This window comes from Plectropomus leopardus, chromosome 7 (assembly GCF_026936395.1).
Source record: "Plectropomus leopardus strain MGB_pleo_1.0 chromosome 7, ASM2693639v1, whole genome shotgun sequence".
NCBI classification, from domain to species: Eukaryota; Metazoa; Chordata; class Actinopteri; order Perciformes; family Serranidae; genus Plectropomus; species Plectropomus leopardus.
The window spans coordinates 807,501-828,592 of NC_142182.1; the positions used below are offsets into that span (position 1 = coordinate 807,501).

The 21,092-nt window shown below is 44.2% G+C and overlaps 2 protein-coding genes across 2 annotated transcripts in view; one reads left to right on the forward strand and one right to left on the reverse strand.

Moving 5' to 3' along the window:
- The window catches only part of LOC121966423 (uncharacterized), a 65,505-nt gene that overhangs the window by 5,485 nt on the left and 38,928 nt on the right, over nt 1–21,092 (forward strand). Inside the window, exons 2-4 of the mRNA XM_088079453.1 lie at nt 15,383–15,472; nt 18,606–18,859; nt 20,608–20,759. Coding sequence (XP_087935579.1) covers nt 18,637–18,859; nt 20,608–20,759 — 375 coding nt within the window. The 5' untranslated portion in view covers nt 15,383–15,472; nt 18,606–18,636. The remainder of the gene's footprint in view (nt 1–15,382; nt 15,473–18,605; nt 18,860–20,607; nt 20,760–21,092) is intronic.
- On the reverse strand, nt 5,322–14,262 carry LOC121937671 (Iroquois homeobox protein 5a-like). Its single transcript, XM_088079546.1, has 3 exons — nt 11,884–14,262; nt 9,282–9,687; nt 5,322–7,332 (listed from the first exon to the last, which is right to left on the reverse strand). Exons 1-3 carry the CDS (start codon nt 12,145–12,147, stop codon nt 6,731–6,733), a joined length of 1,272 nt encoding a protein of 423 aa, XP_087935672.1. The 5' UTR covers nt 12,148–14,262; the 3' UTR covers nt 5,322–6,730.

Consider the following 21,092-nt stretch of genomic DNA (forward strand, 5'->3'; position numbering starts at 1 on the left):
CCGCCGCGTCACACCGCCGCGTCACACCGCCGCGTCACACCGCCGCGTCACACCGCCGCGTCACACCGCCCTGACAGGTGACCTTTGGTGTCTGACGCTGAGGTCACGGACAGAGCAGCAGATAACGAGGATTTTGGATTGAGAACGGGCTTTTTGTGTGAAAGTCAACAGGAAGTGGTTTCTCTGTCGTTACGAGAGCATACTGGTTGGTTCCCAGTGGCTGCGGCGCGGCGTCACCTGGGACTCGGGTGTATTTTGAGGGACAGCAGCAGATTACGGCGAGCTGCGGGGAGCTGCTGTCTGCTGGTCTGGTCCGCCTGTGAGCCCAGCTGCTGAGGCCGGCGGCGGGCTGAGTGACATCTGGTCCGGTCCTGGGGGTTAGACGCCGCGCGGCTGGGCCTCTCGCCGTCCCGCCGACACGCTCGCTGCTGTCTGACAGCGTTTAGCTCGCTGTAAAACACGCAGCTGGAAGCCAGCCGCCAACAGGAAGCAGACTGCACACACACGGGGGGGTGGGGGGTCTGTGTTTGTGTTTGTGCAGAAGTAATCGAGGTGAATTTAGGAGAAAATCAGCAGCGCCTGGAGTCCAAACTGACGGAGTCAAAGCTGAGGCTCCACACAGACCTGCTGCTCGCCATCAGCTCGCCTGGCAGTCAGTCGTCTGGGAATAATCCATTTTTTTTAAAACAAAATTACCATTATTTTTTTGGTTTTACATTTTTACTCAGTCAGGCTGGAAAATCCAAACTTTTTCCTTCAGGGACGCCTTCTCCGTCACTCAGACTATCAACCCTTTGAAACCTGGAACCACATCAGTTTTCTTGTGCTGCGTTCACACGCCTCTAAAATAACTTTAACACACAATTCTACAATTTCATTTAGCAGACGCTTTTATCCAAAGCGACGTACAACACAAGCAAGAATTTAGACTTAAGGAAAAAAACCCTTAGTAAGTGCAAAAAGTGCTTCAGGTGTGATTGGTCACAGGTATTACCGTCTCGTGGCAGAAGAAGTGCCGCACAGCCCCCCCTTTTTTTTTTTTTTGGAAACCAAAGTAATAACCAGTAGTGATCTCAGCATCTGAGATTCAACAATCTCAGTGTCACTACTTACGATGACAGTCAACATACAACATCACACAACTTTGTCAGTGCTAGATAATCATTAGGTGCTGGGTTTTGGACCATCTGACTTAATTTACCCCAAAGGGCAAAGAGGAGAAGAGTCAGGTTAAGTGCCGAGGTGTTCTCGGAACAAATGAGTTTTCAATTGTCTCTTAAAAGTAGAAAGGGACTCAGCAGATCGCACAGAGTTTGGAAGTTTGTTCCACCATTTGGGAACAACAGAAGAGAAGAGTCTGGCTGGAGATTTAGAGCCGTGCTGGGCTGGAAGCACCGGGCGTCTTTCGCATGCAGAGCGTAGTGGGCGAGAAGGAGAGTAGACCTGGATCGGGGATTCCAGGTAGGCTGGAGCAGTTCTTGTGATTGTTTTGTAAGCCAAGAGAAGTGCTTTGAATTTGATCCTGGCTGCCACTGGAAGCCAGTGAAGAGAAATTAGCAGCGGGGTGACATGTGCTGTTTTGGGCTGGTTGAAGACCAGACGTGCTGCTGCATTCTGGATCATCTGAAGAGGTTTGAATGAGCATGCAGGGAGGCCTGCCAGAAGAGAGTTGCAGTAGTCAATGCGTGAGATCACAAGAGCCTGAACCAGAAGCTGTGTGGCCCGTTGGGTCAGGAAGGGTCTGATCTTCCTGATGTTGTAGAGGGCATAACGGCAAGACCGAGAAACTGAGGCCACATGAACCTTAAAGGTCAGCTGGTCATCGATCACGACACCCAGGTTTCTGGCTGAGTTTGTGGGCACAAGTAGGCTCGAGTCAAGTTGGACACTGATCCGAGGCTGAGCAGATGGACAAGCTGGAAAGACCATGAGTTCGGTCTTAGACAGATTTAGCTGAAGGTGGTGTTCCTTCATCCATGTGGAAATATCAGCCAGACACGCTGATATCCGAGCTGAGACCGTTCTGTCATCAGGTGGAAAGGAGAGGAAGAGCTGAGTGTCATCAGCATAGCAGTGGTAGGAGAAACCGTGGGAGCGGATCACTGCACCGAGCGAGGTGGTGTACAGAGAGAAGAGTAGGGGACCAAGCACCGACCCCTGAGGAACCCCTGTCGATAGGCCATGTGACCTAGACACCTCTCCTCGCCATGACACTCTGAAGGATCTGCCTGTGAGGTAGGACTTGAACCACAATAGGACAGAACCTGAGATGCTGAGCTCAGAGAGTGTGGAGAGGAGGATTTGATGGTTCACCGCGTCAAAGGCAGCAGACAGGTCCAGCAGCAGTAGGACAGAGGATTGACCAGCAGCTCGAGCCAGTCTCAGTGACTCAGTGACTGACAGGAGTGCAGTCTCAGTGGAGTGGTCACACCTGAAGCCAGACTGAAAGGAGTCGAGTAGGTTGTTGTTCCACAAGTGTTCAGAGACCTGGTTAAATACTGCGCGCTCCAGTATTTTAGACAGAAATGGTAGAAGTGAGACTGGCCTGTAGTTTTCAACCTGGGCGGGGTTGAGATTAGGCTTTTTGAGCAGTGGGGTGACACGGGCTTGCTTAAAAGTAGCAGGAAAAGTGCTGGTTTTTAGGGAGGAATTGACAATGTGTGTGACTGCAGGTTTGATAGTGGGCAGGATGGTCTGCAGGATGCGGGTGGGTATTGGATCGAGAGGACATGTTGTAGGTTTTGAGCTCAGAAGAAGTCTGGAGACCTCATCCTCGGTCAGAGGAGCGAAAGAGCAGAGTGAAGCGGCAGTAGTGGGTTTGAGCTGACTGGGCCGGTCAGGCTCAGAGAACTGGTTGCTGATTGCAGCCACCTTTTCAGTGAAAAAGGAGGAGAACATGTCTGGAGTCAGTGTAGGGGAGGGCTGAGCAGCTGGAGGAGAACGCAAGGAGTTAAACACCATAAACAGTTTTCTGGAGTCAGTAGCAGCACAGATCTTGTTCTGATAGAAGGCTTTCTTAGCGGACTACAAGGAAGAGGTAAAGGAAGCAAGTTTCTGTTTGTATGAGGACAAATCAGTGGGTTCTTGGGATTTACGCCACTTTCTTTCTGCTGCCCTGAGTCCAGTTCTTTGTTCTCTCAGGACTTCAGAGAGCCATGGACTTGGTTGTTTTTTCTTGGCTGGTTTGGACACCAGGGGGCAGAGTTTGTCCAGAGAGGAACAGAGTGTTTCTGTAGCCTCATTAACAGAAAGTGAGGAGAAGTGTGAGTGGTCAGGCATGGCAGACACACCTTCAACACGCATTAAACACGCTTTTAACAGGCCCCTAACACACCTCTAACACACATGGCCCGTGGACGTTTTCTCTGAAAATCATCCCAAATTAAAAAAAGGCAAAAATTTTAAAGGGAAAACAATTGATGAACTTTTTTTTTTAAAGAAAAGAAATTGCTTAATAGGTTTAAAGAAAAAAAAGGCAAAAAGTAAATCAAAAGAAAATCATTGTCAAAATTTTTTTTAAAAAAAGTCCCCAAATTATAACAAGAAAAACAGATTGTTTAAAAAAAAAGAAGAAATGGAAAATCAGCAGTTTAAAAGAAAAAGAAAGTCCTTTAAAATGGATAAATACAAAATACAGTCAGTCAAAGTTTTATGTCCCTTTTAAGCCAAAATAAAAAATAAGATCCTCTGTGTTTAAAGAATAATTTACCATCTCTTCTCTTCTTTGCACCACCTTCCCTCTCATAATAAATAACCAACAGTCCCTCATAAATAATGATTAAAAAACAAAACAAAACGTGCATGCAGAAGTCCAGGCTAAGCCCCAAATGTCCTCAGTGCTCTCAGCGTCCTCGTCCTCCTGAACATGAAGACATGAGGACATAAAAAAATGAAGAGATGAAGACATTAAAACGTGCAGGCGTGAAGATGTGAAGACATGAAGACGTGAAGACATGAAGACGTGAAGCGAGGACCCTTCAGTCCTCAGATTAAACTCTCTCTCTCTGTGAAGCTGATGCTCGCTCGCTCCCTGTTTGTTGCTGTAGGATCAGGATCAAATCCGCCCGCTTCGAAAGAGAAGCAACTCCATCTGAAATTTACACAAAGAATTCCTCAAAGACGCCCGAAAAATGTGACAAAAAGATGTAAGAAATGTGAGAAATGTAAAGATTTAAGCCTCTTAGCCGCCGATGTTCCCAAACTGAAACGCTTCTTTTTTCTGTTTGTCAGAGCAGCAGATTAATGCCACCTACTGCTGCCCTGTGTGTGTGTGTGAGTGTGTGTGTGTGTGTGAGAGAGACATTAATGTTATAAAGACCTGCTGCTCTCAACACGCAGGTCGTCTCTAGATAAATAAATAAATATATATATATATATATATAATTAAAATTTGATATTTATTCAAATTTTTTAAATAAATTGCTCTCTTTACATTATATATATATATATATATATATATATATATACACACAGAGGTGTCATTAGGCCGGAGCATCTGAGGTTTCAGCCCCAAATGTTTTACGTTTTATGCCAAAATTGAATTTTTCCTATATTCTTATTCCGTTACAACGTATTAAAAATTATGTGATTTGTTTTTAAAAATGTTATATGCATTTTTGGGGATTTTTTAATTTAGAAAGCAAAAAGGTTCATATCATTTATGCTATTTGAAAAAAACCCAAAACATATGTAAAAACCTAAAATTATTTTAAAAAACAATAGGAAATAACACCCCTAAAACTCTAACTTACATATATATTTAAAAAAGAAATATAAAAAACAACCTAAAAATTGTTTAGAATATAGAGGAAACACCCACAAACTCAAAATTATTCAATTAACTTCACACTCGGTCCTCAGAAGTCTCGGAGTACGGGTGTCCGGTGGCTCAGTGGATGGAGCAGGCACCCCCTGTCTGGAGGCAGTGTCCTCGGCGCGGCAGCCGTGGGTTTGACTCCGGCTCGCGGCCCTTTGCTGCGCGTTGTCCCCTCTCTCCCCCTTTCACATTGTCACTCTGGCCTATCCAATAAAGGCAAAAACACCCAAAAAAATCTTTAAAAAATGAATAAATCTCAGAGTACCTTCAGACTCGGCCCTCTGTTCAGACGCAGAAGACATCTGTCAGCACTCGGACAGCCTCTCCAGACTGCGTCCCTGTTTTATCTGTAGATACATTTCGTTATTTCATGATTACAGGGTTCCTACAGCTTAAGACAAGTGTGATTTAAGACTTTTTAATGACACTCGCAATGAAATTTAAGACGAATTGTATGATATTTTTGGTCGAGCTGACCCTGTGAAACTTGGGGGGCATTGGCTTGATTGTTTTCAAAAACATGAGAATAAGGCAATGGCAACTTAAGAGGAAATGACCCCCCAAAAATGAGCAAGAAATTTGTAAAAAAAAAAAAAAGTAAATAAATTACCTAAAAATGAGCATAAATAAGTAGAGAAGTAAAAAAATAAATAAATGAGGAAATGACCCCAAAACTGCCTAAAAATGTTACATTAGAATAAAAAAAAGATAATAATTGCAAATACAGCTCTTGACATATTCACTTGTTTTTTCTTTCTTGTTTTATCTATTTTTTAAATTAATTTCTTGACAATATGCTCTTTCCCTTTTTTCTATTTTTTTAAGAAATCAGATTAATTTGCCTATTGTCAAATGTATTAAATCCTTGTGAAAAGCATCCAGCTGCAGCACAAGGAAACTGATGTCGGTCCAGGTTTGAAAGGGTTAAAAAGTGAGATGATCTTGTAAAACACATGAACCACAATTATACGTTCATAAAAGTATTAATTTGGTTTGTCTTGACAAAAGCTTGTTCATTGCCGTCTAGCTGGATGTGGTTTGAATGTATCTGAGTGTTTCTCGGCGAGACGTTAATGTGAGCGGCGTTTTGTAAATGATTTAAGTTGCAGATATTTCTAATTATTTTAAGATTTTACCATGCATGTCAGAAAAAAGTATTCATGATGTTTTCTTCCTATTTTTAATATATAAAAAGATTGATTTAAGTCATTTTAATAACTATTAAGGTCTTCATTTAAAATTAAATTCCTTTTAGGATTTTTAAGTTTTGGCGGGAACTGTGTACCACGAGAGCGTGACGTCCAGAGACAAACAGCAGGGGGTCAGTTTGTTTTAATAAAACTATCTTTTAATGATACGTGATGTGTGCAGAAACGCACTACAAAGATTACATCTTATCAACATAGAAAAAACCTTTTAAAATGGAATCGTTTGTGTTTCTGAATAAAAGTTGGAACCGTCTGCAGCCGGCAGACCGAGACCGATAAAGTTTTCCCTCAAACCCACAAGAACCCCACTAACACCGCTCCCACTTCACTGCTCCCACTTTACTAATCCCACTTTACCTCTCCCAGTTACTGCTCCCACTTCACTGCTCCCACTTTACCAATCCCAGTTTACCTCTCCCAGGTTACTGGTTCCAGTTTACTGCTCCCAGTTTCACCATTACAACATTCACCGGTTCCAGTTAACTGGTTCCAAGATTACCCACGTCCACCAGTCCCAGATTAACCATGTCTGGATTCACTGGTTCCAGGTCTACTGGTCCGACATCACTGGTCCCAGGTCCACCAGCCGCATGTTTTCTGGTCCCAGATTTCCTGCTCAAGTATGACTGGTCCAATGTTTACTGGCCCCAAGTTAACTGGTCCCAGTGTCCCCAGTCCTGGGTACTGAAGTGTTCCGGGTTGGGGGTCACGCGTTGGTCATGCCCTTCTTGAGTTCGTGCAGGTCCAGCGGGCCCTGACCCCGCAGCCTGCAGTCTCTGGCGAGGGCCTCGGCCCTCTGCAGCATCGTCTGCTGTAATCCGTTTAAATGCGAGGCGGGGCCGCCGTGCAGGGACCCCAGATGGCCATAGCTGGAGTATCCGGGCATGAAGGGGGACGTGTAGTAGAGGTGTCGGGGCAGGGCGGGGCTGTGTGGGAACGGGGTCCGGGCAGGGGCCCCACCGACCTGTGAAGAGTCACTGCATGCTTTGTTTCTGTCCGAGGAGGTGGCGATCTCCGCCAGGGACCACAGTTTGGGTTTAGGGGCCGGGTTTGGCCCCTGGATGGCGTTGCAGGAGTCGATGCGCTCTTTAGATGGCAGGCTGGACGGTCGCTGCGGCTCCGCCGCTCTGACCGTCCCCTGGGGAGCATTGTGGGGAGGGGCCCCTGCAGAGGTGGGGGGGAGGGGCCGCCTCGGGTCCCCCGAGTCTTTAAAGTCGGGGTCAGTAAAGCTGCGGTCGGTGTCGCTGCCACTGTCGTCTCTGTACGCCAACACACACGAGGGCCCCACAGAGGCAGGGAGACGAGGAGCTACACACACACACAGAAACACACACACACACACACACACACACAGAGAAACACACACACACACACACACACACACAAACAGGTCAGCAGGGATTACACACAATCTGCATTTTATTTTCTTAATTAATCAGTTTATAGTTTTTTGTTTTGTTTTAAAACGTCGACACGTTTTCACAAACAAAACTCTGAAATTCAGTCTGACAACAAACAAACAAACAAACAAACAAACAAACAAACTATAAACAACATCAGCGCTGCAACAATTAGTTCATCCATAGAAAACCATTGGCAACTATTTTTAATAATCTAATCTAATACAATGTAAACACAAGCCAAAATAATGTTTTAAGGCTTCTGAATGTGAAGAATCTGAATATGTTTGGGTTTTAATCTGAAGATGTCGGCATTTTTCCCCATTTTTGGACAAATATTGACCAAACAACGCATTTAAAAAAACAATCCACACATTAATAAATGATAAAAATGTCAATGTCAATTTTTTTGCAGCAAAGAAAACAAAGATTTCAGCAGCACGATGCTGTAAAAACCATTTAACCTTCAAATAAATTGACAGACGAGTCGGCGATTTGATGTTTTTGAGCCTGTCAGATTTAATCACAGCAGATTAAATATGACTGAAATAATAAACATTTATTAAAATACTGAACACACGTGTGACATGTAAGACGTCCCGCAGCCCGACGTCACGTCTGCACCGAGCTTCAGCCGAAATGTCCTTTTTTTTCTTTTATGCTTCTTTTGACTTTTTCCAGCTGCTGATTTCTTTTAAGTGATATTTTATCTTGAAACTTGTCAGCAGTTTGTGTGATGGCGCCTTAAAACTGTGCAGAAGAAGAGCTTCAACATCGACAGTGAAATTATGATCACACGTGAATGTATCCTCTATATGTATATATACATTAAAATATATCACAGTAAAACACTCAAAAAAACTACATTTTGCTTTAAAAAAAGTACTTTTATTTGAAATTTTCATCCTGCAGTACTGTTACTTTTACTAAAGTAAATGAATCCACTGTGTATAAATACTGCGTATAAATACTGTATACAATCATTTATGACAAAGAAAAGAATCATCGACGCTGCAGCAGAGAACGTTTGTTTCTGTTCGTCACGACTTTCTGTCACTGAATGAAATCAGCGTCTGCGTTTTCGTCCTGATCGGAGCTTTATTGATTAATCGGCTGATCAGCTGTTTTGTCAAAATGTCCCAAAATTACAAAAAACAACGTGTGGTTGTGTTCGACTAAACGTCCAAAACAAAGACATTTAGTTTACTGTTACATTTCTCAGATTTTAGGATTTTAGGATTAGGATTTCTCTGATTTTGAGACATTTAAGGATTTTAGGACTTCTCTTAGATTTTTTTTTTTTTTTTTACCATTTCTTGTATTTTAGGACATGTATTGGACTTTGGGACAATTTTTGAGATTTTGGGATGTTTATTAGATTTTTGGACATTTCTCTGATTTTAGGATGATTGTGATTTTTTTAGGGCATTTCCAGGATTTTAGTATGTTTCTAGAATTTAGGACATTTTTAGATTATTTTAAACTATTACTTGAATTTAAGTATGTGTTGGATTTCAGGAATTTTCTCAGATTTTGAGATGTTTCTAGAATTTTAGCACATTTGTAGGATTTTAGGGCATTTCTTGAATTTTAGGTCATGTATTGCACTTTGGGACATTTCTCTGATTTCAGGATGTCTCTTTTCTTTTCGGACATTATTAGGATTTAAGACATTTCAGTGGCTCTCGGTGGCTGCAGCCAGAAATAATTTGACATTTCTACCAAACAAACGACTGAAATAAAGAAATTAATCATCAAAATTGCTGATTATTTTCTGTTATGAGCAAATTGATCAAAGATCTCATCGATCGAGGAGCTGCAGCTGAAACAAAGACTCGTCTTTCTTGCTTTACTCACCAGCGTCGCTCTTCGTCTCCGACTCCTCGCTGTTGGCCTTTATCGGCTCGTCGTCGTCGTCGTTCCTCTCCAGGTCGATGTTGTCCTCGTCCTCCTCGTCCTCGCTGCGGTTCCTCGGGGTCCAGGTCATCTTGTTCTCCTTCTTCAGCCTCCGGCGTGCGTTTGCGAACCAGGTGGACACCTGCGTCAGCGTCATCTTGGTGATGATGGCGAGCATGATCTTCTCCCCCTTGGTGGGGTAGGGGTTCTTCCTGTGCTCGTTGAGCCAGGCCTTCAGCGTGGCTGTGGCGTCCCGCGTGGCATTCTTCCTGTAGGTGGGGTCTCCGTACGGGTAGGGCCCCAGGGCCCCGAAAGGGTGGTAGTCCAAAGAGCCGGAGATCCCCGAGGACGGATCGTAGCCGGGACTCTGAGACAGGAAGCAGAGAGACGTCAAATATCTGACCTCACGGCTGAGATCTGCTTCTTCTGTTTTTTTTTCCTGTGCATGACCTCACACGCACGCACACGCACACGCACACGCACACGCACACGCACACGCACACACACACACACACACACACACAGAGGTCAGAGTGTTTTCCGTCTGCAGCTTTAACGTTTGCGAGCTGAAGCTGTTTTCTTGGCAGCTCTCCTCTGACCAGCAGATTCTTAATCTTAATGAGACTAATGCGGTTAAATAAAGGTTTAATCAAAACACACAAACAGATTTTCATTTGCTCACAGCAGCACCGTGCAAGCAGAACCCTGCAGGACCCCGCAGGACCCTGCAGGACCCTGCAGGACCCCGCAGAACATCTGCACCTGCAACACTCCACCTGCTTTAAATCATATTGTTCTAAAACTATATTCCTTCTTCTTTCCTTAAGAGCAGCAGAACCCTGCAGAACCCTGCAGAACCCTGCAGGCCGTCTGCACCAACAGTACACCTTTGAATCATATGCAAATCATTTACTACTACTACTTATAATAATAATAAAGAAAGAATTATTATTATTATTATTATTATTAACATTTCAAATAAAAGCTGCAACGTCCACTTCTCTCATCACACAGGATGATTATTGTCGTTATCGGAGTCAGTGTTGATGGATTCAGGCTTTTCAGGTAATTCTTCAATAAATTGTAAAAAACAAAGAAAACTAAATTCAATTTTCTCTCAAATACAAAAATCATTAAAATGAAGTTTCCTCAACAAATGAAATTAATTCCAGGGAAAAAAAATAGTGTATATATATTTTAAATTGCATTATAACAAAGGTCTGTAAATATACAGCTAAATTCTAATGCAGTTTTTGAAAATACAGTTAAAAACTGCAAATCTTTATGCTTTTTGGAGCCAATTTTACACTGTGAATCTCAGATTTGACTGTAAAATACTGCAATAAAATCAACAGTGAATTAATGTTAATATGACAGTAAAATGATGGTAGGATGCTGCGTGTCATTCAGCAGAAGTCACTGCAACAGCCTCCTGTGAAGATGCAGCCAAATTCTGACCGTAAGGTTCAGCTTTTTTCTAAAAATACAATTAAAAACTGTGACTCTTGATGCCTTTTTTGGGCCATTATTACACTGTGAACCTCAGATTTACTGTCAAATGCTGAAATAAAATTAACAATGATATAGTGTTAAAATATTTCATGGCATTGACACTGTACAATAACGGCATGATGCCGGCAACACGTCATTCAGATCTGCACCGTAACAAAGTGCTGAAAGAAAAAAGGCATAAAAATAAAACAGTTAAAAATTGTAAATCTTGATGCTTTTTGGGGCCAGTATTAGAATGTGAACCTCATAATCTATTATAGTATACAGTAAAAAATAACAGTGAAATAATGGTAAAGTATTTTACAGTATTGCCTGTGGGTAAGATGCTGGCGACGTGTCATTCAGCAGAAATCTGCACCAACAAACTGCAGCAAAGATTCAAATTCTAACAGCCTAAAAATTAAAGTGAAACACTGAATCTTGATGCCTTTGGGGGTCAATGTTACACTGCGAACCTCAAATTCTACTGTAGGAAACTGAATTAATATAACAGTAACACTGCTGGAGTCATTTACAGGACTGACTGTGAAATAACGGCAGGATGCTGCAGCTGACAGCAGGTTCATTTTTTCACAGGTGAATTTGTTACAGAGAAAACAACAAAAATAATAATAATAAATAAGAAAATAAAAATATGTGTACCAGAAAAAAACCAGCAGTTTAGTTTCTGAGTAAATGATTTTGGCGATTAAAAATGTATCTTTTTTTATTATTTGAAAGGTGATATAGATTTTTGGATAAACGGCGGGAGTTTCGCGCGCGTCCCTGCCTTTGTTATTTTCCTTTCCTATATTTTCCGCAGCATTTGGGAACATTAAAGTGACAGCTGGTGTGGCGGGAACATTTCAAACACGCGGATGGATGACATGATCGTTGATGGATGAAGTGACTCACTGATGATTTCCTGCACAAACTGTAAAACTTGACTTCTATGACAGTTTTACGCGCCGCAGCGGACTCTGACACACTGACCCCCCCACCCCGGACCCTGAGCTGACCCCCCGCCCCGGAGGAGGAGGAGGAGGAGGAGGAAGAGGAGGAGGACACTCACCACGAAGGAGCTGAGCGTGCTGGCGGCCCGGGGCTCCCCGCCGTACGGGAGGTGCGAGTTGAATCCGGGAGAGGAGGTCGCCGATCCGGAGTACGGAGCGAAGGCTGAGCCCGAAGAGGAGCGGCCGAGCTCCTCCGTCCGCGGGCCCAGGATGACCCCGGAGCCGAAGGAGGGACAGGTGTGCAGGGAGGACGCGGAGGACAGCGAGGACAGGGAGGACAGGGACACGGACGGCTGGAACAGGAAGCCCTGAGGATAAGCCATGACGGCGCGCGCGGAGCCGGACTATTACGCACGGGCGAACTCACATCGGAAAGCCACTGCGCGTCTCCCCGACAAGGCGCAGGGATGAGGAGGAGGAGGAGGATGAGGAGGATGAGGAGGAGGAGAGGAGGAGGTGTAAAACCGGAGGAGCGTCCAGGAGCATCGCGGGAGGTGCTGAGTTCAGTTTGTGTGTTTCTACCGCAAGTTTTTCACTTCCGCTCCTCAGAGGGAGAGAGAGAGACAGAGACAGAGAGACAGACGGAGAGAGAGAGATGCTGCCTCCTCCCAGAGCTCCAGGGGCGTTACTCAGATTTGTGGATGGCGCACCGAAGGGTGCGAGGACCCTATTGAATTTTTTTTTTTTTTTTTTTTTGAACGAATGAGATGCATTTTTGAGGGCCTTAACATACTTAAAAAGTCACCAAATTTTTGCAGACATCAGAACTGGCCAAAAAAATTGATATTTTACAGGTTACTTGTATGGGTTCAAAAAAATGGCTCAAGAGCTCCACCTAACAGACTTCAACAAAGGAGCCCCACCCGCCTGTTTCATGTTGACATACAAAACATTTTTTGGTGTATAGAGCATCACAAGACAAACAAAAAAGTCAGTGACAGCCATACTCTAAACCCCACAGGAAGTCCCCCATTTTAAACTGAAAAATAATTTGTCGCCATTTTTTTGCTATTTTTCAGATCCAACTTCTACAGCTTTTGCTGGATTGACTTCAAAATTTGTAAATCTGTCTTCAGGTGGGGACGAACTTAGTTTGCGACCCATTTGAGTTTTCGTTTAATGATGTGAAAGTTAATGGGCCAAGAAGTTACATGTTTCGCCACATACAGGAAGTAGTTTTTAACTCAGTTGTACATGATCCAATCGTCATCAAACTTCACGTTTGATAAGAGTCCCGCCCTGAACACATCTGTATGACACTTTTATGTGATTGTAAGAGCGCCTATTGGTGCAGGAAAGACAAAGTTTTACACTACGAGGTCCAGCTCCGAGCAGGTAGACTTGATTGATCTCAAAACTGTGTCAAAAAATCATGAAGATGTTGGTGATGATGAAAAATGAATATTGTCCGTTTTTGTTGAATGGTGTTCCCGTGACGCCACGGCAAACTTCGATGTTGTGACATGACATCAAAAACTGTCATAGCTTGACCCCAGATGGTCGGATCTTAACAAAATTTCACACATTTAATGAGAGTCCAGGCCTGAAGACACCTGCAGTCCAATTTTGATTCATTCACAGTCACAGTGCCATCTAATGGTAACAGGAAGTTACTTTTTTTACACTTCAGTGTTTTCCCTGTAGCAGCATCCACCAAGCAACCTCAAATTCTCTCATAATACTGCAAAGACTTTCATGATACACAGATAAAAAACTTTTGAGTTTTCATTAAATGCTTTTGCCATAGTTAGCACTATTTGCCATAAAACAGGAAGCCCTTTTTGAGGGCCAAGGCATGAACCAATACTCACCAAACGTGGCATACGCATCAAAAGCCTTAAATTGTGATATCTGATATGATTTTTTTTGTATTCATGTGCAAAAATGGCTCTTCAGCACCCCCTAGAAGATTTCAACAAAGCAGCCCCCGCGGACCGTTTCACCTAGAGCTAAGAAACTTGAGAAACGTGTATAAGCTCAAGACCTACAAAAAGCCTCTTGGGGCCATGCCCTAAACCCAACAGGAAGCCTGCATTTTTTTAAAAATTTAATTTTAATTTTCAGGTAAATTTAAGGCAGGGTTGTTCAGCAGAGGCGCCCTTACTCTCTTGTTTACGTTCTCTCTGTAAGCACATGAGTAGCAGAGAGCAGGAGAATATACCGGATGCTGATGTTGTCAGTCAAGGCAGCCCCCGGGTTTCAGACTGAAACCTAAAACTTGCCGGTGGACAACCATGGTGCGGGAAGCTGTGGGACTTCAGACAGCAACCCAAAAAGCTGCTGGTGAGAAACTATCAGTGAGGTGTGCTGGACGGGCTGTAGGTTCTACTAGTCGCTGCAGCAACCTCGGATACTGTGGGAGTAATCCTGTGGGACTGCTGTGGGAGCTCTTTGGGTTTGGACGGCAACCTTAAACCTGCTGGTGGACACCAGCCGTGGGGTGAGTTTGCCTAGACTACATCGGTTGGCCTGAGGGGCTGCAGCTGAGGCAGTCACTGTGAGCTGGCTTTGAATAAACACCAGTAAACGGCACAGGTTACCCTCCAGAGGAGAGTCTGTAAGCTTTTACTAGCTTTTGTTTCATTTGGTCTGCATTAAAATGCAGTTATGTTATCAGAGCGATAGCTGATTGGGTCAGAGATTGACCGTCGTTCTAGTTTCAGTTTGTAGTTGGAGCCGTACTGGGACTCCAAGTGGTCCATGTCCAGTACCTCCGTTGTGGAAGTGGCTGCTCAAAGCTGTGGTCCGAAGGTCACCGGTGCCTGTCCGTGCAAGCAGCCTCGCATACCAAAACAAGTACTTTGTTTTAGGTACTGCAGGTAGACAGGAAGTGCAGGAAGCTGTCAGGCGTCAGACAGCAACCTACACATTTTAGATTTTAGGATGTTTCTAAGATTTTAGGACATTTCTTAGGTTTCAGAATATTTCTGGGATTTTAGGACGATTCTAGACTTATACTTTATTTCTAGGTTTTTATGACATTTCTAGGATTTTAGGATGTTTTTTGGATTTCAGGATGTTTCTAAGATTTAAGGACATTTATAATTTATAATTTATGTATCAGTGTCTCCGCTGTGTCCTCTGTCGGGGGTGTGGGGGATCCTCCTCTGGCTCTTTTTTTGATCAACAAGCTCTATTTTGATGCTGTTTTATGTCTCTGACACCTTATGGAGACTAAAAGGACAAAAACTATTCACAGAGTTCATCACTTTATTTTTACTGTCAATTAGGAAATGGTTGGAGGGCAACCAGGGGCCCTATCAGGGGCCAGATTATGAGGTGTCGCTGAACCATAATAATGTAAAGTTATTTGAAGTTGAGTATCACTGATTTATAATGTAAAGATAATAGTGTTGTTGCAGGTAGTGAGGTGTTGTTAGTGCAGGTCAGCGTGTGTTTGTGTGTGTGTGTGTTTAAGCTCGGCTCTCAGTCTAATCTGATTTGTGAGTCTATAATTAGCAAGCCTGAAGGAGGACGGAGGAGTGAAAGTCCCGTCAGTCTTCATCACGTCGGCACAGTTTTGGTTCTGATGCCGTCACCGTGTCTCTACGTCTGCAGGAGTCAGGAGGAGTTTTTAGGAGCCAGGAGGAATCTGCACTAGTCAAGAGGAGTCTTCAAGAGTCTTCAGGAGCCAGGAGGAGTCTGCAGGTGAGGGAGAAAAGCAGCGTTCAGGTTCAGGATCTTCATTCATAAACTTCTGTTGATCCGACATTTGGATATAAGCACATTGTGCTGATAATAGGCCAACCTCTCCTGACTGCAGGACTCTGACTTCAGCTTCTGTCAAACTTCTGTGCTGTTAATCATTTTACTCAGGAATTAAAAACGTTTGAGTCGGCCTACTTCTCCTATAGCTGCCGACAGCCTGCCGACATTCACAGTTAGAGAAAGGCTGAAAATAAGCTCATGTGCTTGTGGCCCCGGGCCCCCAAAACATTACATCTGCCCCTGGTAATAATAATGAGAGCTCAGCGCGAGCGGCCGGATGAGACACGGAGCGATGCGTCCTGCTGTTTCTAAATAATTCATCCAAAGTCTGATTAAAGCTGAAACTAACACAAAGTCGTCTGTAGAGTCTAAAGAAGTCACTTTCACCTCTGCTGATGTGGTTGTTTCAACGCTGTGGCTGTCAAATACTCAGCTGTGATTGTTGAACACTTCTGCCCTCGCTGTGTTTTGGTGGGAGATTTTTCTCGGCGTCATGAGAGCGTGAGACAGAGCCCAAAAGCGTGAGACGCACAGCAGATGCTTGGGAGTTGGCAGCCCCGGTGGGGAAAGGGTTAACAGAATCTTTTAATAACTGAAATACCCAACATGGGCATGATTATTCCAGTTAGAGGTTCTGAATGTCGGTTCCGATTATTTTTCAGTTAATTGCCCAGCACCGTTACTTAAAAAATATTGTTCTCATTCTTTCACTTTATTACAACTTGGCCACGAGTCCGGATAGGACGAAGATTTGGTCCAGATCCGGACCGCGGCCTGCCAGATGGTGATGCTTGGCTTACAGGTACATGTGATGAATCAGTGGTATGGGTGCTCTTAACAGCCACCTCCTTGGGCCCTCAATCACAGGAACTGCTCTAGTCGGAGCGGGCTGTCGCACATGTCAGAGCGCAGGAGCGGGCTGTTGGGCATGTCCACGCTGGAGTGGAGTGTCCCACATGTTCATGCGCTGAAGCAGGCTGTCGGACATTTCAGAGCCCAGGAGCTGGCTGTTGGACATGTGCGTGCTGGAGTGCGTCCATCTCTGTGACTCTTCATCTCTGTGACTCTTCATCTCTGTGACTCTTCATCTCTGTGACTCGTCATCTCTGTGACTCTTCATCTCTGTGACTCTTCATCTCTGTGACTCTTCATCTCTGTGACTCTTCATCTCTGTGACTCTTCATCTCTGTGACTCGTCATCTCTGTGACTCTTCATCTCTGTGACTCTTCATCTCTGTGACTCGTCATCTCTGTGACTCTTCATCTCTGTGACTCTTCATCTCTGTGACTCTTCATCTCTGTGACACCTCTCAGATCGAGCAGCTGAACTCTGCAGAGAGAGTGACGGTAAGGAGTGAGCTGTGTGTGTTTTTGGTTTGTTGGGATTCGTGCAGGCTGGCGTTGGTTGTTGTCGGTTGGCGTCAGTTGGTGTCTGTTGTTGTCGGTTGGCGTCGGTTGTTATTGGTTGGCGTTGGCGCAGGTCCGGAGCAAACACTCATCATCACATCAGAGTCAGTGTGCAGGAAAGCTCTCTGCTGATGGGGAGTGAAATCGCCAGTGAAATGGTTTGTGAAGGTTGTGACTCCTCGTTAAATGCTGGAGTCAGAGCGCTGCTGGTATCTGCAGGTGATGTATTCGGACTCGTGCAGGAGTCTGTAAACGATTATTGATTTGGCTTAATGAAGCCTGAGTCATGTGCAAACACTCTGCTGGAGGAAGCCTCTAAGCGCATCATGAGCATGACTGCACCGCCGCCGCTTTGAGCTGCTCCTCTACAGATGGGTCGAGCAGATTATGGGATGGCATTTTCACGCTTTTTTAAGCATCTATCATTAAAGCGCTGCACGGCGGCGGAGGTGAACGCGCCTCCTCGTCTCCTCTGCTGGTAATGACCCTCCAGAGGCTCCTCCTCACGTTCACATTAAACACAGGAGGAAGTAATGGCGCGCAAAAAGCTCACATGACTCTTTCATCACCAGCCGGCGGAGACCCCCAGCAGGCCTGAAACCACACCGCAGCCGGTTTTATCGTATCAAAAAGTTATGTTCACAATTTGCATGTACAAAGTTGAATATTGTGCTGCTATTCTCTACGGTGCCGACTCCTCTTTTCACATGAAAGGAGCGCTCGTTTGTTCCCCCTCAGTAGCTCATAAATTAGCTTAGCCCGCGGGGCAAACGTCCAGAGGTTACTTAAAGACAGTGTGTTTAATTAATTGGAAAACACTCTTTTTAATAGTTATTATCCCAGTATGAAATGCAATCCTTGTTATCTGTGCTCACACATAATTACCACCCCTGGGACGCTCCGTTAAGAGCTGGAAATGTTGCTGTGAAGTGAGCATACTTCACAGAGCGGAGGACACCAGTCGTGTCCAGCTGACGGCCCGCGGGCCAAATCTGGCCCCTGATAGGGTTCCTGGTGGCCCTCCAAACATTTTCTAATTAACAATAAAAATAAAGTGATAGTGTGATAGTTTTTGTCCTTTTAGTCTCCATAAGGTGTCAGAGACATAAAACAGCACCAAAATAGAGCTTGTTGATCAAAAAAAGAGCCAGAGGAGGATCCCCCACACCCCCGACAGAGGACACAGCTGAGACACTGATGTCCTAAACTACTAGAAATGTCCTAAAATCCTAGAAACGTCTTAAAATCAGCAAAATGTCCTAAAATCCTGGAAACATCCTAAAATCAGAGAAATGTCCTGAAATCCTAGAATCATACTAAAATTCTGGACATGTCTTAAAATCCGGGAAATGTCCTAAAGGGTTAGAAATGTCCCAAAATCAGCCTAATATCCCAGAAATGTACTAAAATCCTTGAAACATTCTAAAATTATGGAATTGTCTTAAAGTCCTCGAAGTGGCCCCAAACAAAGAGCGTTGCGCGGACAAATTAGATGAGCCTGTGTCAGTTTTTTAATTTTCTTTTACATTTTTATCAGCGTTGTCTCAGGAGTCCGATTTTGGAGGACAAAAGGAGAAACCAGACGATGAAAACTGTAAAATGTCACTGAACGTTTTGTGAGGATTTGAGTCACTCTCATATGAGTGTTTCTGATTTCTGGTTCCAGAGCCGAACTCTGACCGAAGAAAACTCTGCGTATGATGGAGGCAGATGTACCAGAATCCTCTACAACGGAGGACGTGCATTCACTGCGAGACCTGAACCAGGACCCCCTCCAGGAGGGTGTCAGACAGGATCCAGACCAGGTTCAGGGGGCAGATCATCCTGATGACAAAGCAGAGGAGAAGAGAGGTGATCCAGCTCCTCCTCAGGAGCAGCAGGAGGAGCAGAGAGGAGACCAGAGTCCAGCAGGAGCTCCAGGTGAGTCCACGTCCTGCTGCAGGACTGCAGCCTGTCCATCTGATGATGTCTTTCTGCTGTCACATGTCAGAGGGACGTGTTGCACCTTCATTGTTTTGTTGAGAAACACCTCTTTAACCCTTAAACACCTGGACTGACATCAGTTTTCTTCTGCTGCGTTCAGAGACTCTTCACAATGATTTAAACCTCTGAACACTAAAAAAAACGGAAGAAAAAATGGTTTGATTTCTTTCAAAAACACAGAAAAAATATAATGAGCAACTTGGCAAAAGGTGTTCAGCAGAGGGTGACAAGGAAGCCTACAAATGTCCTAAAATCTGAGAAACGCCCTAAAATCTGAGAAATGTCATGCAGAGTTTGAAGATTTGAAGACACGCTGGCACTGCAGTCCTGCGCCGTGATGCTGCAGAGACAACAGTCAGACGGAGCAGGTGAAGAACGATGAACCGGAGACGAGAGTTTGTCTCTGTGGGTCGGAGTTTGTAGCAAAAGACCAAAACAGGAAACAGTTGTTTTAGAGGTGTGATCACACCTTCTCGTTGCCTCCGGCGCCTCACTGCTGCCGTCACTAACACTGAGGAGACCACAGATAACGTTCAGATTCAGATTAACACATTTTTCATTTTTTTAAGACATTTTTCAATTTTTTGGACACTTCTTATAGGATATTTCAAAGATTGCAGGATGTGCTCAGATTTTAGGATGTTTCTAAGATTCTAGGACATTTCTAGGATGTTGTGACGTCTCTAGGATTGAGGACGTTTCAAAGACTTTTGGACATTTCCCACATCTTTAGGACATTTCGAGGATTCTAGCACATTTCTCATATTTTAGGGCGTTTTTAGGATTTTGAAGACATTTCTAAGATTTTAGGGCGTTTGAATGAGTTTAGGAGATTTCAAGGACTTTTGGAAGTTTGTAGGATTTTGGGACTTTTAGGACGTTTCCAAGATTTTAGGACATTTGTAGGATTTTAGGATGCTCCTACTATTTTAGGTCTTTTGAAGCCCTTATTTAAAGAAAAATAAATGTTTCTTTCATTGCAGTACTTTCTGGAGTGATTATTACACATGCGTTGGGGGATGGTTACATTAACGGTTATTACATTTTAACTCAAACAATGTTAATCCTAGAAGGTATCAGTCAAAATGAGTTAAATTGTAGTGTAATTTTTAAGTATAATTAAAGAACACCATCCAGTGTTAAGTTAACACTTTGACAGTGGTTCACATATAAACTCTAGGGGAGTGTTAATTTCAACTCTCAGGGTGTTAAATGTGCGATTTCCAATTTGCTGTGCAGAATTTTAGAGAATTTCAGAATGTAAGATGTTTCTCAGGTTTTTCAGACATTTCAAGGGTTTTAGGACATTTCTAGTATTTTAGGACATCAGTGTCTCAGCTGTGTCCTCTGTCGGGGGTGTGGGGGATCCTCCTCTGGCTCTTTTTTTGATCAACAAGCTCTATGTTGATGCTGTTTTATGTCTCTGACACCTTATGGAGACTAAAAGGACAAAAACTATTCACAGAGTCCATCACTTTATTGCTATTGTTAATTAGAAAATGGTTGAGGGGCCACCAAGGACTCTATCAGGGGCCAGATTTGGCCCTTGGCCGTAAATTGAGCATCCCTGCAGTATTATTAGTGACCTATTTTTAATATGAATGTATTAATATTGGTAATAAAACGGCGCCCTCTGGAGGCTGCTCTCTGTTTGGATCGTAACGTCTGATTCTGTTTACATCAAGCGTGGCCTCTGGATCCGGATCGAGCCGAGCATCGGGACCAGGAGCAGGAGCAGGAGCAGGAGCAGGAGCAGGGCCCAACAGCAGCCAATGGGGCAGCAGCGCTGGAGTCAGGTGGCGGCGTGCCTGCGCTGGTGATCACTCAGGCGGAGGAGGTGAGCGCAGACAGGATCATGTTTATTCATGCGTTCATCTCTGTGAGCGGCGCGCGCTCCGCTCGCTTTCTTCTCCACATTTGCCGCCTTTGTTCTTTGTTTAAACGCCGCCTGTGATCAGGTTCAAAGCGCCGCCGTCCTGACAGCTCCTCTTCATCACGCTGACGCGCTGCTTTTTTCTGTTTCTTCAAAACCGTTTTCCATGTTTTCCTGCGCGGCCGCGGGTTTGTGGGTTTGGAGCTGTGATTCCTCCACGCGTTGTCACATCGTGGATTTAATCTCCTCAATAATTTATTTGTTCATCCTGAACTATTTTAAATATTCTCGTCTCCG